The 15,907-nt window shown below is 47.6% G+C and overlaps 1 protein-coding gene across 4 annotated transcripts in view; it reads right to left on the bottom strand.

The window, feature by feature from the left end:
- Positions 1–4,453: 4,453 nt before the first annotated feature.
- SMC4 (structural maintenance of chromosomes 4) overlaps positions 4,454–15,907 on the bottom strand; it is a 29,033-nt gene continuing 17,579 nt past the window's right edge. For all 4 annotated transcript variants that reach the window (XM_059479568.1, XM_059479570.1, XM_059479571.1 and 1 more), the window contains exons 7-24: positions 15,453–15,580; positions 15,096–15,236; positions 14,223–14,373; positions 13,748–13,912; positions 12,807–13,040; positions 12,079–12,264; positions 11,443–11,604; positions 11,080–11,305; positions 10,904–10,983; positions 10,128–10,280; positions 9,900–10,026; positions 9,081–9,270; positions 8,445–8,589; positions 7,671–7,844; positions 7,044–7,226; positions 5,866–6,098; positions 5,298–5,481; positions 4,454–4,772 (exon numbers count right to left, since the gene is read on the bottom strand). In XM_059479568.1, coding sequence (XP_059335551.1) covers positions 4,584–4,772; positions 5,298–5,481; positions 5,866–6,098; positions 7,044–7,226; positions 7,671–7,844; positions 8,445–8,589; positions 9,081–9,270; positions 9,900–10,026; positions 10,128–10,280; positions 10,904–10,983; positions 11,080–11,305; positions 11,443–11,604; positions 12,079–12,264; positions 12,807–13,040; positions 13,748–13,912; positions 14,223–14,373; positions 15,096–15,236; positions 15,453–15,580 — 3,051 coding nt within the window. In that variant the 3' untranslated portion in view covers positions 4,454–4,583. The remainder of the gene's footprint in view (positions 4,773–5,297; positions 5,482–5,865; positions 6,099–7,043; positions 7,227–7,670; positions 7,845–8,444; positions 8,590–9,080; positions 9,271–9,899; positions 10,027–10,127; positions 10,281–10,903; positions 10,984–11,079; positions 11,306–11,442; positions 11,605–12,078; positions 12,265–12,806; positions 13,041–13,747; positions 13,913–14,222; positions 14,374–15,095; positions 15,237–15,452; positions 15,581–15,907) is intronic.

The following is a 15,907-nucleotide window of genomic DNA, read 5'->3' as shown; positions in this document are numbered from 1 at the left end:
TTAGAATTATCCTGAATTTTGGAGTAGAAAATTATCTTTTCATCTGATTTTCGGATAGCAAATAGAAAAATATTTACAATATTAAATGGACAAAAATTAATCCACAAGTCAGCTGTTCCAGGTGGGAATTTTTATTTTCAGGAAAGAAAGGAATAATAGGAAATAGGAATAAAGGAAAATAAGGAATTTTTATTTTAAGTGGAAAAAAAATCAATTAGCTACCTGGAATTTTAGGATCTGGGAAGAAGAATGAGAGGAAAGGGGATTCTTGAGAGAAGCTGATCCTTTCTCTGCTGGCAGTGGAATTATCCCAGGTTCTTTTCAGCATTCCCTGGACAGAGCTCATCCCACCTTCCTTCCCAGTAAGTTGTGAATTTCTGAATTTCTGCTTTGGGAGAGGGACAGGCTGGTGAAAATCCCAATTTCTGCACACAACAGTCAGATAATAACAAATTAAAAGGGTTTCAAGGCAAAGGAAACCCTGCCAGAGTCACTTCATGACTTTAGGATGTCTGCAGATGAAACCTCAGACGTTTTGCCACTTCTCACTATAAATGTTTGCTCGGCTCTGCGTCACCGAGCTCTGGCAGGAGAGCTGCTCCTGGGGCTGGAAGCAATTAGAGCAATTCTGCATCTGGATCGAATATTGCCGGAGGAAACTTGGTAGCTGCAAACGTGTCAAGTTTACAAACTGCTCGGGGTCAGTTGTAGCTACTGCTCCAGTGAAACGGGGGACACAGAAACCCTTGGGAAATTAATATTGCTGTGTTATCCACAGAAAGGGCCTGGAAGCTTCATTTCCATCAATAATTCCCATTTTTGCTAATCAATCCTTTATAAATCCAGTATTTACCCTGCTGGTTTGGTGTGCCCCAAAGCTGAGGAAGACTTTTCCTTAAGCTGTCATTAAAATGTCAATACTTTCAATTTTAAATTTCTATAAAGCACTAAAAGCTGCTTTTACTAGAAAAGGACCAATTTTGGGAAACTTTAAATGCCAGTTATTGGTAAATGTGTTCCAGGAATTTTGTAATTTGATGGAAAGGTGGGTGAGGGTCAGATTTCCTATCAGCAGTACAGACCATGGCTTTGATCACTGATTTAATTCCTGGAGTGGCAGTTTGCACTTGAAATGCTGCCTCTTAATTTGAGTACATCAAATAGATGAAAACCAACAGATGCTCTAACCCTCAGTATTGTGAATTATTGTCAAAAGCTCCCTTATTTCCTGCTCCTGTAGTTTTCCCCTTAAGGTTTTCCTGATGCGTTGGGTAATTTATGATTAGAGCTTGAGGGGTTTTTTTATTAGAAACTTAATTCTTGCTGTTTCCCAGATATTTGTACAATATTCTCTACACAGTAGTTTTAATACTTGATTCAGTAAGTTTGAAACGATGGTGCATTATTATTATTTACATCACAACATTAAGTGAGTTTCATTTCCTTTTCAAATGCACTGTATAACAGCTGAGAGTAACTTCAGTGAACTTTAAATTAACAGAGAATAATGTGAATATGAGAAAAGCCTTCATTGGGTGCTTCTCTGGGCCTGCCCTCCCTCTCAGGGCAGAATTCCTTCCCAAAATCCCACCCAGCCCTGCCCTGTGTCCTAAAACCCTCTCAGGTGTCTTCGGCAGATAAATGAGCTTCAAAGAAAGGCGAAATAATTTAAATTTCCGTGGTCAGCAGCTGGCACAAGTTGCGGTTCCGTGGCTCCGTTTTCCACCTTCAGGATGAATTTTCCCGCGGGTTGTGGAGAGGAAGGAGGTTGCGGTGCCGGACACAGAGCGGGGATGAACGCGCGGCTCCGGCTCCGGCTCCGTGTCCGTCCTGCCCCGAGCGGGGTCAGCTCCGCTCCTCCATCCCCCGAGCCCCGGAGCGGGGTCAGCTCCGCTCCTCCATCCCCCGAGCCCCGGAGCGGGGTCAGCTCCGCTCTCCCATCCCCTGAGCCCCGGAGCGGGGTCAGCTCCGCTCTCCCATCCCCCGAGCCCCGGAGCGGGGTCAGCTCCGCGGTTCCATCCCCTGAGCCCCGCAGCGATTCCTGCCGCTGGCGCCGAGGGACCCTCCCCGCTGAGCTCCGCCACAAACCGCGCTCCTGCCGGCCGAGGGAGGGAGCCTGCGGGCCCGGCCCTTCCCTCAGTTCCGTCGCTGCTCTCCCTCCCTCCCCTCCCTCAGCTCCGCCCGTTCCCGCCCCCGCCCCCGCTCCCGCCATTGCCATTAAAGGGCCGCGGCCGTTACCGAGCGGGGCGCCGAGAGCGGCTCCAGCGCAGAGCAGAGGAGCTCCCTCGGAGCGGTTTCATCGCCGAGCAGAGGAGCTCGGAGTGGTTCCATCGCTGAGCGGAGGGGCCCGGAGCGGCTCCATGGCCGGGCGGAGCTCCCGGGAGGGCCCAGGCGGGCGCTGAGGGTCCCCGCAGCCTGAGGGGCCCGGCCCGGTGAGCGCCGCCCTCCCGGGACACCGCGGGGTCGGGGCCGCTTTTCTCCTGTTTCAGCTCGGTGCTGCCGCTGGGACTCGCAGCGTTCAGGTGCGGATCCCTTTCCCAGCCCCTCGTGCAGGGACGGCACCCATCGATGGCCGTGTCCGGAGCTGCCGGGACAGGTCGGGGTGTGCGGTACAGAACAGGTAAATGCTCCTGGCCAGAAGCTTTGACAGAATTAAAGGGATGGAGTGTTAGTCTTGGCAGTGGAATCGAAAGATAGAGAGGGATATAGAATCATGAAATACACTGAGGGAATTGGAAGGGACCCACAAGGATCCAAACTCCTGGCTCTGGTTTCTACTGCTGTCTTGAAGTTTGGTGTTAAAATTCGCAGCTCAGGTTCCTATTGTAAATGTCTTGATTGAAGTGATACCGGTACTGGTATTGAAACATCTCTGAGATGGAGGCAGAGTGTGAAAGTTGAGTGGAAATTGCTGTGGATTTCTTACAGGCCAAAGCTGGCACTGAATTCCTTCTGACATGAAGGAGCAGAGGCAGCCCTGGCTGTGCCTTGGTTTGTGCTCAGCAGTGTCACGGCCCGAGGCTGGCAGCTCTCCTTCCTAGGGGGCTTTGCCCTTGGAATGGGCTGCCACAGCCACTTCCCAATGCCACATTCACCTTTTGAATCCCTCACAGGAGAATGGGGGTGGGATTGTGCTCTAAAGCAGTTATTTATCCACCTACACACTGATGGCTGCTGTGGCAGATAAAGACAACATTTCCCAGCTTCCTGCTGCTTGTTTTTCCCCTGGAAAACTTTTTTGTTCTCTGCTGAACTCTGTGGTGTGTTCTGTGTCCTTTCTGTTGTGTTCCCAGTCTGTTCACTCCAGCCTGCAGGTGGAAATCCATCAGTAAATGAACATTTCCTCCGTGCTGCTGCCAGTTTGCACCTTTTCCTTCGTGCTGCAGGGTGACAGGGCAGCTGTGCTGCAGCATTTTAAGGAACTTGGTGGCACCCTGGCTGCACAAAAAGCAGCTCTGCTGAGTGCACTGCATGAACCCGACAGCCGCATTTCAGAGAAATACGATCCCCTCGTGGAGGACGTGGAACAACCGAAGCTAGGAGTGAGTGAGCTGAAGGAACTGCATTGGCTCTTCAGGAGGAGTCCCTGCTGCTCTTCCTGGAGAAGATGAACGAGCTGCAGCTGTGGCTCCACCTGAACCTGTGGAGATCCATCCTGGGATGGAGAAGGTGCTGCAGGACACGTGGTCTGCAGCTGAAATGGGGCAGGTGCACAGGATCCACACCCCAGAGCACACCTGGCTGACAAATTCAAACAGCAGCATCTGCACTCTGGGCTGCTCTTGCTGAACCACGGGCTCCTCTGCTGATCCTGATTTCCCTTGTGTTGTTATGGCATGAGGAACTCTCCTCTGGCACACCTCTGGAATTCCTGCTGTGCATTCATCAGGCCAGAGTGCAGGAGCTGTGCCACGCCTCTGGCCTGCCCCTGGAGCTGTGCAGGAAAACCCTTCCTGACTACCTGGATTAGACTGAAAACCTCACACAGCAATCCAGCATGATTTTATTATTTTCAATTTCTACTTAAACACTGGGTTGTTAAAGCTCTACACTTGTTCTGTTTCTGTATCCTTCCTTTTCTGTACTGTATGGATTTCCTGTGAACCAAAGTCCTGATCCACTTCAGGTGAGGAGAGGTGAGCTTTGCCTTGATCCAGAACTGGGGAATTCAGTCCTTAACGTCCTCCTGGAATTCTCTGCCCAAGTTCTGCCCTGCTGAGCTTCCCCTGCTGGAATTCTCTGCCAAACATCAGGTGTATTGCTGAGCTTCTCCCATAATTCTTGGCACTTTTGCATTATTTTGCAGCAAATGACACTGATTCCTTAAATTCCATTCCTGCTGTCTGTGTTTTTGGTGCTGCCCCTGCCCAACCTGATGCATTCTCTTTTCATCAATTTACATCTCCCTTTCTCCATTTTTACATGACATTCAAAATCTGGAATTTATCGATGCTGGGTTTATATAAACAAGATAAAATTTTTACAAAATTTATTTAAAATTTACAGAACAAAACCAAGTCTATGATACAAAATGAGATCAGATAAAAACAAACAGCAGCCATGGGCTGGAAGTTGCTTCCTCCTCATTTCTCAGCTACACTGCACGCAGGGAGACCGAGTTCCTCCAGTCCTTTCACAGCCAGGATTTTGGGGTTGGTGGCCACACTCTTGGTGGTGTTCTGGGTTTTATAAATGCCAATTAACCTGTCTGCAATCTCAAACATGTTGTTGCGCAGGCTGATGATGATGAACTGGGCGTTTTTGGTTTGTTCCTGAAACAGAAGGGATTTGTGTTAGTGCCCAGCACTCCCAACATCCCCTCTGTCCTGGCGTGGCACACAGAGCCACGTTTAAACTGCAGCTGCAGGCAGGGAACCTCCAAGGGCTTCCCTAATCTGAAGTAGCTGCCCCTGATCTGTCACTTAATAATAACTCTGAACATTCAATGTTTAATTACCTGAACTGGAGCCGTGTAAGGGGTTGTTTGATTAAATAAAACTTCTGCTGAGGGCAGAAGTTTTAAAGGCATGAAAAAAATTAATTACTACTAGATGAAAGACACTGATGGGAATGACATGGAAGTGTAAATCCCAGGAACCTTGGGAAATCACAAGCTTGGATCCACGGAGACATCAGTCCCAGCTGAAGTTGTGCACTCTGCCAGCAGCTGATGGATTTGGGGGAACTCTGTGTGATCCAGGGGGAGCAGTAAAACTGCACGGCCCAGACCTCAAACCTGCCAGGAATTATGTGGCCACTGCGTCCCTCTGAGGAGGAGGGCTGAGCCATGAACTCACATAGATGTAAAAGGCCACGATGGAGACGTTCTTGAAGTCGAGGGCGGCGTCGATCTCGTCCATGAAGTACAGGGGGGTGGGTTTGTAGTGGTGCAGGGCGAACACCAGCGCCAGCGAGCTCAGCGTCTTCTCCCCTCCTGACAGGTTGAAGATTTTCTTCCAGCTCTTCTTGGGAGGCCTCACGCTGCAACAGAGCAAGGGTGGGGCTGTCAGCAGTGCTGGTCCTGCCTGAGCCCAGCTGGGGGACAGGGGATGTTCTGTGCCTCACTGCCTTTCCCAGCTCAGGGATTTATCCTGGGAACACTCCTGCCATCATTCCCTGGGCAGAGTGAAGTGACCTGGGAATTAAGAAGTGCTGGGAAAGGATTTCAAAGCTTTCCAACTGCTTTAGCTCCTGATTTCTCCAGGAGAAATAAATTAATCTGAGGGCTAAAAACTTGTGGTTTCTGTCACTATTTGCCCACATTGAGCCTTTCCTGGTTCACCGATGATCCATTTACTTTAAAAACAGGGTGAAAAAAGGACTATGATGATTAAAAATTAACAGAATATAAAGTATTTTAAAAACCTGAACATGATTCCCTCTGAGAAGGGATCCAGACTGTCCACAAGCTCCAGCTCAGCATCCCCTCCCAGCGTGAGCATCTGGTAGTTCTCCTTCAGCTTGTTGGTGATGACATTAAAGCCTGCCATGAATTCGTTCAGCCTCTGTTTCCTCAGCTGTTCAAAGGCCTCTCTGAATTTGTCCCTCTCGCTGGTGATGTTGTCCAGCTCCTCCACGTGCTTCAGGTACAGCTCTTCCTGCAGGGGAAACATCCAAACCCAAGGGCACTCAGAGCAGCTGCAGTTTAAACCCAAACACGTTTCCTACCATTTGAACATTCCTTCTCCCCAGCTTGGCCAACAGCCCTGAAACAAAACCCCCAAATTCTCTCTTTTCCCATCTCTGCTGCTGAGGGGAAACAAAAAACCAAACTTGTGTCAAAATAAAAAATACTTCATCTACTGAATGGTTCACTATTACTGATGTGAGGAGGGAAAAATCCAGTACTGTGTGTCTGTGTTGGCTGGGAAGACTTGATTCTGTTAAATAAACATTCCCAGGAGAATAATGGAATTGCTTAGGTTGGAAAAGACTTCTACATCACCCAGGAAATTGTCACCTGACACTGATGGTGTGGGAAACAAAAGGCACACGAAGCTCCTAGAAACAACTTCCACCTTGGCTAAGGAGAGCTGCTAACAGCAGGAACAGCAAATTCCTGTCTTCCCAAAGGAAGGAGGGGATCAGGGTCGTTCCCCCGGGGCTGGGCTGTGTCCCCAGGCTGGGCTGTGTCCCTGGGGCTGGGCTGTGTCCCCAGGCTGGGCTGTGTCCCCAGGCTGGGCTGTGTCCCCAGGCTGGGCTGTGCCCCCAGGCTGGGCTGTGTCCCCAGGGGGGCCGTGCCCCCAGGCTGGGCTGTGTCCCCAGGCTGGGCTGTGTCCCCAGGCTGGGCCGTGTCCCCAGGCTGGGCTGTGTCCCCAGGGGGGCTGTGCCCCCAGGCTGGGCCGTGTCCCCAGGCTGGGCCGTGTCCCCAGGGGGGCTGTGTCCCCAGGCTGGGCTGTGTCCCCAGGGGGGCTGTGTCCCCAGGCTGGGCTGTGTCCCCAGGCTGGGCTGTGCCCCCGGGGCTGGGCTGTGTCCCCAGGCTGGGCCGTGTCCCCAGGCTGGGCTGTGTCCCCAGGGGGGCTGTCCCTCCCCCCGGGCCGTACCTTCCTCCTGTACTCGGCGATGGCGCCCAGGTTGGGGCGGAGCTGGTGCCGCTGCGCCTCCAGCAGCGCGATTCTCTTGCTGAGCACGTCGGGCTCCTGCAGCGCCTCCAGCTCCTCCTCGCTCAGCACCCGCAGCTGCTCGGGGGCCTGGCCCTCGATGGCGTGCAGGGACAGCTTGGAGATCTGCAAGCACAGCGGGGGCAGCTTTAACACACACCCGGAGCTGCTTCTAACACCAGTTTGTTCTGGGTTACTACAGGGAAATTTCTAATCTCCAAACGTTTCAAGATTCTTCCCGCAAGTCCCTTTAAAATAGGGAGTGAAAAAGAGAATAAATTCCCTTTATGCTATTATCCTGATCCTGCCTATAGAGCAATAAGCTGGGATCCGAAGAGGAATTTTCTGCCAAGTCCTCTGTTTTCTAAGGGTTCATCCTGTGAGATCCACAGAGCGGCTGTGGCTGCCCCTGGATCACTGAAGTGCCCAAGGCCAGGACTTGGAGCTACCTGGGACAGTGGAAGGTGTCCCTGAGGGACATTCTCATCTGGATGAGCTTTGAGGTGCCTCCCAACCCAAACCATTCCACAATTTCCTGATTTAAGGTTTTGGAACAAAAGCATTTCTTACCTCTTTCTGCCAGTATTTAACCTTTCCCTGGTGGGTGGAAATGTGGCTGTCAATCTGTTCAATTTTCAGCTTGATGCTCAGAGCTTCACTTTGAAGGGCATGTTCAGCATCTCGAATAGTTTTCATCTCCTGGAGTAAATTCTTCTGCTCCTCCTGCACTGCTGGCAAAGATTCCTGAAAAAAGGCAAAATGCCCCCAAAAGGGCATTAATCAATTACCTACTAAAATGTTGCCCCTTTTTTGGGTGGTAAGTCTGTTTTCACTTAATTTACTTATGGCTATGGATGGAAACAAATAAATATTCTTGGATTTATAACTGATCCTTGAATTCTGGAATGACTGAGAAAATGCTGCAATTGGTATTTTCATTCCAGATCTGGATCAAACAGGTCCTACACTAATTTTTAGCTAATTAGAGAAAGACATAAAATCTTGGATTTATTTGAAAGCATTTCAGCCATCCTGGTTTTCCCTTTCTCACAGAAATCTAGATGGGAAACTAAAATTCCACATAACTGGGAAAGTTTTATGTTTAAGAAAGTTTTTATATGTAAGAAAAATTTTATGCTTCAGAAACCCAGCAATTTCTTTGGGGAAACCTGGTGTAAGTTTTCTCCTAAACTGGGTCAGGATAATTTCCAGGTGAGTATAAAAAATGACAATACCCCATTGCCATGGCCTGGCTGCTCTGCAGAATGGGCTGTCAGTGGGACACAGGAGGATTTAACTCCCCTCCCTGATTTCCCTGGAGCCCAGAGGGGTCCCAGCACTCACCTCAGCCTGCTTGCACTCGTTCATCACCTCGCTGGCTTTGTCCTCCAGCGTTGTCATCTCTTCTGTCAGTTTTATCATCTCCTTCTCATTCTCCTCCATCTCCTTCTCCGTGCGCTGCAGAGCCTCCTCGCACTTCTTCAGGTTCCTGCCCAGGGACAGGGAGCTTTGTGCACCTCACAGAAAATACCCCAGGAGCACAATCTCACTGGCAACAAGGAGGAGGTGCTGGCTTAGGCACCAACTCCCCCACTCCAGAGGGATCCAAGGAAAACAAAGCTGTCTTCCTCAGCAGCCAGACCTCACTAAATGGCTTCGTTTCTTCTTTCAGAGTTTGGAATCTCTGTGGAGTGGTGAGCTCCCATAAAAAATAGATCCCATTTTATTTCCTGACAGAGCTCCTAATAAAATCAGTCCCTTCAGATTTGAACTGCTCCAGCACATCCAATCCAGTGCTATTTTGGACTTTATCCTGAATATTGCAGTTTAGGCAATATTAAAGAAATCATTCAGGCAAATACTACAGAAATGCTGATTAAATATGACTTTTAAACTATTAGAAACTACAAAATTTGACTTCCCTTTCCCTCCCTTAGCCCCACATAGCAGAGCTCCAGCCTGAGGCTGCCCGTGCTGTACCTGTCTGCAGTCTTGGCTGCCACCTGGGCCTTGGTGATGGCTGAGGAACATTCATCCATCTCCTTGTCAATCTTATCAATTTTGTCCTGCTGAGCCTTCAGTTTCTGGTTGTTGGTGTCCATGATGAGCTGGTGCAGCCGTTTCACCTCTTCCTCCATCTTCCCGGCCTTCTCAGCCACGCGCTCATAAACTGTGTGAGGAGAGGGGAGTCAGTTCTTAATCAAGATTATTTAATGTACACAGAGTACTTCAATACAGGAGGTGTGCATTAGAGCTTACTCCAAGCTCATTCTTTGCAGTTAATTAATGAGAAGATGCTCAAAAGGTAAATTTCAAGGACTGGCCACCAGCATTTCCCAGGAGCTGGTGTGAATGTGTGGTTCCTGCCCCTCCTGAACAGCATCACTGCACAAAAGGGATGTGTTCCCACACACAGTCAGGGATTTATTTTAAAGACTCATGGCAGAGCCTGGTTAGAAAGCAAAAACCTTCACTTGCCTTTTATATCAGTGCCTCCTCATTAACAATTCTTACCCCTAATTAAACTAACTTTCCCTATGAATATGTGATACAACCACAAAAATCTAAGCAAAGAAACAAAATGCTGAAATTCATGTTTACTTTAGCTTGACTTAAACATGAACTTGAGCAATTACAAAGAAAAGAGGTTTTACTTTCTGATCTCCAGAAACACCTTAGAAAAACGAGGTCCCAAACCAAGACAGGGAACTGCAGCACAAACCCAAACCCATTCCTTCCTCTATTGCTAAAAGAGATTACTACATCTTGTATCTCAAATCCCCTCTCCACAAAATGTACCTTTTTTATAACCATCAAGGACTTTTTCCAGCTCCTTCTGTTTGGTTTTGTCTGGAGCAGCAGCAGCGACGTTGGCTTCGAGTTCCTTGATTTGATTTTTGAGATCAACTTCTTGCTCAGAAAATCCCTGCAGAGAACACAAAATGGGCTGGAATCTTGTCCCTGGCAGCTCCCTGAGGGCAGCCAGGGCTGTGTGGGGCAGAGGCTGGGAATGCTCGGGGTTCTCACCTGGATGCTCGCTGTGTATTTCTCCGAGGTGTTCCTCATCTCCCGGATCTCCTGCTGCAGTTTCCTGATGGCCTCCTCCAGCTGGGATTTCTCCTCCTCGCACTGCACGGCTCTTTGGGAATCCCTCTGCAGCTGGGATTCCATCTTGCTGATCTGCACACCATGAGAGGAGTATTTACTGATGGCACCATGACAAAACCAAGCCAGGGCTCGTCCCTGTGCTCTTAAAACACAGGAGAAAGTGGAGTAAAAACTTCAGCTTGGGGAGTCTGAGTGCTGGGAACATCAGTGAGAAACAACAGGAGCAGCTCCAGATTAAAACCTAAATGGAATTCAGAAGGAAAAGCAAACTGCATCCTGCTCTGCCAAAATGCTGTCCAAGCTATCAATGGGAGCACTGTGAGACTGAATTCAGTAATGGGCTGGGCTGTGAACAAACACAGAATAATCCCAGAATCCCTGGGGCTGGAAAAGCCCTCCAGGACCACGGAGTGCAGCCTGAGCCTGGTCACCACCCTGTCCCCAGCCCAGAGCACTGAGAGCCACCTCCAGGGATGGGGACTCCAAACCTCCCTGGGCAGCCCCTGACAGTGACAGCCCTTTTATCCCTGATGCACTTCAAAGCATTCTAACCTCTGCTAACATTTGGAATTTTGGCTTTGCAAACATTAAAAATTATCTTCCATCCCAGACTGCTCCTGCTTTGAAATGCACGTGTGTCAGAACTGCCCAAAGGAAGGAATTCTGCTGGAATTGCATTTCCATGCTGTACTCACCTCTTCTTCTGAGATATCCATCACGACTGAGGAGCCCATTCTGCCCTTCATGACCTTTCCTCCCCCACCAGTCATGGTTCCTACAGAAAAAGGGATGAGAAGAGCTCAGAGAGCTCCTTGGGCTGTGATAACACCCACAAAGTGCTTCCAAGGGAGCTCCAGCTGGGCTGCAGTACCTGACACCTCGATGATCTGTCCTTGCAGGGTTACCACCCTCCACCTTTTCTCCTTCTGGAATGCTATTCTGGTGGCTTCTTCCAGGTTCTTGGCCACCAGAGTGTCCCTGAGAGCGAAGTAGAACGCCAGGCGAACCTTGGGGTCCTCCACCTTCACCAGGTCAAAGAGCCGTGGCACGTTCTCAGGGGTTGGGATCTTCTGAATTTTATTTTCCCACACAGCCATCTACACCCACAGAGAAAATCAAGGAATCAATCTTTGAGATATAATCTTGAGGTCATCCTGTTATCCTATGGCATGTTAAGGCTTTAAAAGAAACGTAATTAGACTGCAATTAACAGTAAAATGATTTGTTTTCTCACCTTGTCCAGGGCTATAAAGGTGGCAACTCCAATCCCTCCAGCCTTCAGGAAGTTCACACAGGCCTGGGCAGTGTCAATGGTGTCCACAACAATGTGGTCCAAGGCTCCACACGAGGAGGAAATGGCCACATCATACTTGTCATCGATGGCTCCCAGATCTCCCTGAGGATGGAGGGACGAGGGGCAAACACTCATAGCTGGCACCTGAGCTGTCTTTGACTTGTGTCCCACTAAATCCATGAATGCATTTCTTACAATCTGAATAAACTGATTTTTCTGAAGCAGAGATAATTCTCCTTGGACAAAAAAGTGCAGAATACAAAACCAGCACTTTTACAATTACACTGACATGCACCAGGAATGAAAAGCTCAGTTCTGAATTTTCAGTATTTTAAACCAACATTGCTTGGAGAGAACTGAAAAATATTTGATTTTACAGCAAGTCCACAGGATTTACAGCTCTGCTTTCCAAACTGCTAATGCCAGGGAAATGGGGCATCCCTCTCCAAACTCTAATGCCAGGGAAGTGAGGCATCCCTCCCCAAACTCCTGATGCCAGGGCAGTGAGGCAATCCACACTTCATGACAGGAACACCACTCAGCTCCTCTGAATTGTAACAGCTTTCTATCACTTACCAGCCTTCCATAGAGGCCAGGAATATTCCCACATTTCTTCTGCTGGAGCAGAGCCTCGAGCACTTTTCCTCGGCTGCGGCTCTGTGCTAAAGAACTTTTGGCTTCCTCGACTTTTCGGCGCAGGTTTCGCATGAGATCCTTGGCCCTGGATTCTTCCCTTCCCAGCTTCTCCAGAGCATTCTCTTTCTGGGGGTCAAAGACATTGCCTCAGCCTCCCAAAATCTACTGAGTTCAGGGAGCCTTCAATTCATGGCTTTGTTCTTTGGGGAATGATTGAGGAGCAGGAAGTGAAATTCAAAGAATGGTTTGGGTTGGGAGGGACATTAAAGTTCCTCCAGTGCCACCCCAGCCATGGCAGGGACACCTCCCACTGTCCCAGGCTGCTGCAAGCTCATCCAGCCTGGCCTTGGGCACTGCCAGGGATCCAGGGGCAGCCACAGCTGCTCTGGGCACCTGTGCCAGGGCCTCAGCACCTGAAGAAGGCTCAGGAATGCAGCCACCTCTCAGAGTCAAATTAAATCTGTTCCCTTGCAGGGATATGTGAGATTTAAGTTAAGTCAACATTGGTTTAACAAAGTCTGAAATCCAGAATTTGCTCCACCAGCAAAGTGAGTATTAGAAAACAGCTTTTGGGTCATGGTTTATTTTCACTCTGATCACTGCCAAAGAGAAGAGGGAGCCTTTGGTCTGTGTGTGACTCAGAATGAGATGGGAAAGTCAAGTCTCACCTCCTTGAGCTGCTGCTCAGCCTGGGGTAGTTTGCCAGCGATGTCTTTGATGGCAGCTTTCCTTTCCTTCAGGGTGCTGGAGGTGCTGCCCAGGGCCTCCTGGGCCTGCCTGAGGCGGGCCAGGGCAGAGTTGTACTTGCTCAGGTAGAGCTCCAGCTCCGACTGCGCTATGTCCCTGTTGGAGCGGCTCTCGGTCACCTCCTTGCTGAACTCCATCAGCTCCTTCTCCTTGCCCTGCAGGAACAGGCACAGCTCAGCTGGGCACGGGGAACAGGGCATGGCATGGGCTTTTCCAGCCCTGGCAGCAGGAAACACCTCTGCTCTCTGGGGGAAGCAGCATTTCTGCATTAATCAACATGAAAGGCTGGGAATTTAACAAGGCTTTTCCTAATTATGAAGAACATCAGGGAGTTATCACAGAGCATTTCCATACAAGCTTTGGATGGTTTTCTCAAAGGTGGGAGGAGCCCTACACACTGACCTAAAGGACAGCTCAAATCCACGGAGAATCCACCTTTTCAAGGACAGAAAATAACCCTGCAAATTTACAGGATAAATTTCCAGCCTCCAGGCACTGAACACCACCAGCAATAACCAAATGTTAAAGTGGTTGTTCATTAATTCACAGTCAGTGTGGGAAAGGCTGGGAACAGATCGTTCCAGAATATCTTGATTTATTTAAGCAACACCATTGCCTTAAATGATTTGGCGGCAGAAAATCAGTGCATTATTTACATTAAACCATGGAATGAGCTACTTGATGATGTCTGAGCACCTAAAAAGCAGCCAAGGGTTTAGTAAGATACTTTCCCACTGAGGCTCCTCTGAACTACCCTGAGAACAGTGGAATTGTCCATAAATGGCATTTCACAAGTGCCTGGTGCTGGTTTCCTTCAGCAGAGGGAAGTTACAGCAGGTGGGTGATTCCTGCCTGTCCAAACCTCTTTTTCCTTCTGGATCTCCTTGGTCTCCTCCTGCAGGCTGGCCAGGACCTGCCTGAGCTTGGCCTCCTCCTTGTCCTTGGCCTTTGCCAGCAGCTCCCTCTTGGCCGTGGCGTCCTCGATGGCCTTGGCACTGGTGGAGGGGACGTTCTTCAGCTCCTCCACCTGCACAGGAAGGGACCTTGAGCCTCCTCTGCCCTGGGCAGCAATTCCTGAACCCCTCCTGCAGCCAAAGGCAGCCCAAGAGCTCCCAGGGACCAGGGGGGTGACACAGCTCCATGCATGAACACCACTCATGGAGTGATCAGCAAACAACACCTCGGGCTGATTTAATGGCTTCAAATTTCTAATTAAAACAATTTAATATCTAATTAAAACAATTCCAACTCCATTTTCCACCTTCTTTGTGCCCTTCCCATTGTCTCCACAATTTACTGCATTTTTCCAAGCCAATCCAGCTGATCTAACCCTTTACCTTTTCCTTGTCCTTTTGAAGCTGCTTCTCCAGTTTTTTAGCCTTGCTCTTGGCATGTTTGAGTTTCTCCCTCACTTTCACATCCTGCAAATCCAACTGAGTGAATTTTTCTTTGTTTTCCTCTATGAACTTTGTAATTTTATTGCATTTCCTGGAGAAAAAAAAAAGAAATATAGTTATTTAATATAGTATAAAAATAAGGCTTATTAAGGTTGCTTTAATAAGTCAACATGGAGAATTTAAGCTAATATTACTCAGGTTTTGTAATTAACAATATCCAATATTCCCAGTATTTTCCCTGGAAAAACGATGTTCCAACAGAAAAAGATCAACTACCCAAGCAATATTAAATATATTTTCAGAAATTTTCATTTTTTTTCTTGACAGAATTGATAATTCCCATCTTTCCCCAGTATTCCCTGAGGATGAGCAGGTCCATATTTTGCAGCTGGATTGGGGATCAGCACCCAAGCAAAGCAATTTTAACACAATTTATGCATCAATGATTCATGAGGAAACCAGGGAAAAATTCCCAAATTTGTGTCCCTAAGCATTAGGGTTGTAAATCTAAAAAGCATCTACTAATTCTTTTTTTATACAGTCAATATAAAGAAATATTTTAAATCTATTAAAAAGATCAGAGATTTCCTTATTGTAATTGTGAACCTTACCCAGAAACAAATCAAACCTATGTGAATTTGCTTTCATTTTTGTGCATTTAATTTGTTTTTGTGCATTTAATTTATTTTTGCACATTAATTTAAATGCTTCTTTGTATTTAGATGTACCAGAAGCGACTCTGGTCATCAGATAATTTAATTTTTTGGTGGGAAACATGTAAAACACAGTACTACACATCCCTAAAGTACTCACTTTTCAAGTTCTTTCAAAGCTTTATTCTTGGTTTTTGTTTCCTCTGCAAGTTTACTGCTTTTCTCATTAATACTTTTCGTTTCTTCATTAATTTTCTCCTTCTGCATTTCCAGGTCATTTATTCGTTTCTTTAGGTCATGGCTAGGAAAATAAAACAATAAATTCTTACTTTTCTCCATCTTCACATTGAATCTCTAGTTCCAACTCTAAGTGTAACAACAGAATTATGTAAAATATCAAAAATTAACAGTAATTTGGAGTTAGAAATGGAAAATATTTCTAATTAGAGATACTGAAGCAAAGTTTAACAGCAGCCCCATCACATTAAAGCCAGCCCAAACCCTGAGAATTACTTACATGTAATATTGACACATCTGATTCTTTTCCTTAAATATTTGGTTTTCCAAGCAAAGGAACTCAATGGCTTTGTTCTTGTCCTCTTCCAAGGCATCTTTTTCTTTCTCCACCAGTTTAACTCGATTTAACTGGAAAAAAACAGAGGGGCAGAGCTGAGGCAGGGCCAGCACTACAAGGGGAAAGCATGAGGAGAAAATTCCAAACCCTCTGTAGGACATGAATCCTCTGCAGAAATGGTATCAGGAATTACCTCTGCAAGGCAATTTTATGGTGATTTCCTTTATCTCAGCCTTCTGACTGGCCATTTTTAATTTAATTCCAACAACTACAGGTGATGTTTATTTTTAAAACAAGTCTGCTACAGGATTTTCTAAAGACACATCAAGGAGAACAAACTGATTTTATTCAGAGCTTTTTTTTCCTTTTAGGACTCAATACACCAATAAAATGCTACA

Source organism: Ammospiza nelsoni, chromosome 10 (assembly GCF_027579445.1).
Source record: "Ammospiza nelsoni isolate bAmmNel1 chromosome 10, bAmmNel1.pri, whole genome shotgun sequence".
Taxonomy (NCBI): Eukaryota; Metazoa; Chordata; class Aves; order Passeriformes; family Passerellidae; genus Ammospiza; species Ammospiza nelsoni.
Note: the sequence above shows the minus strand (reverse complement) of the source record. Positions and strands in the feature narration are given on the sequence as shown.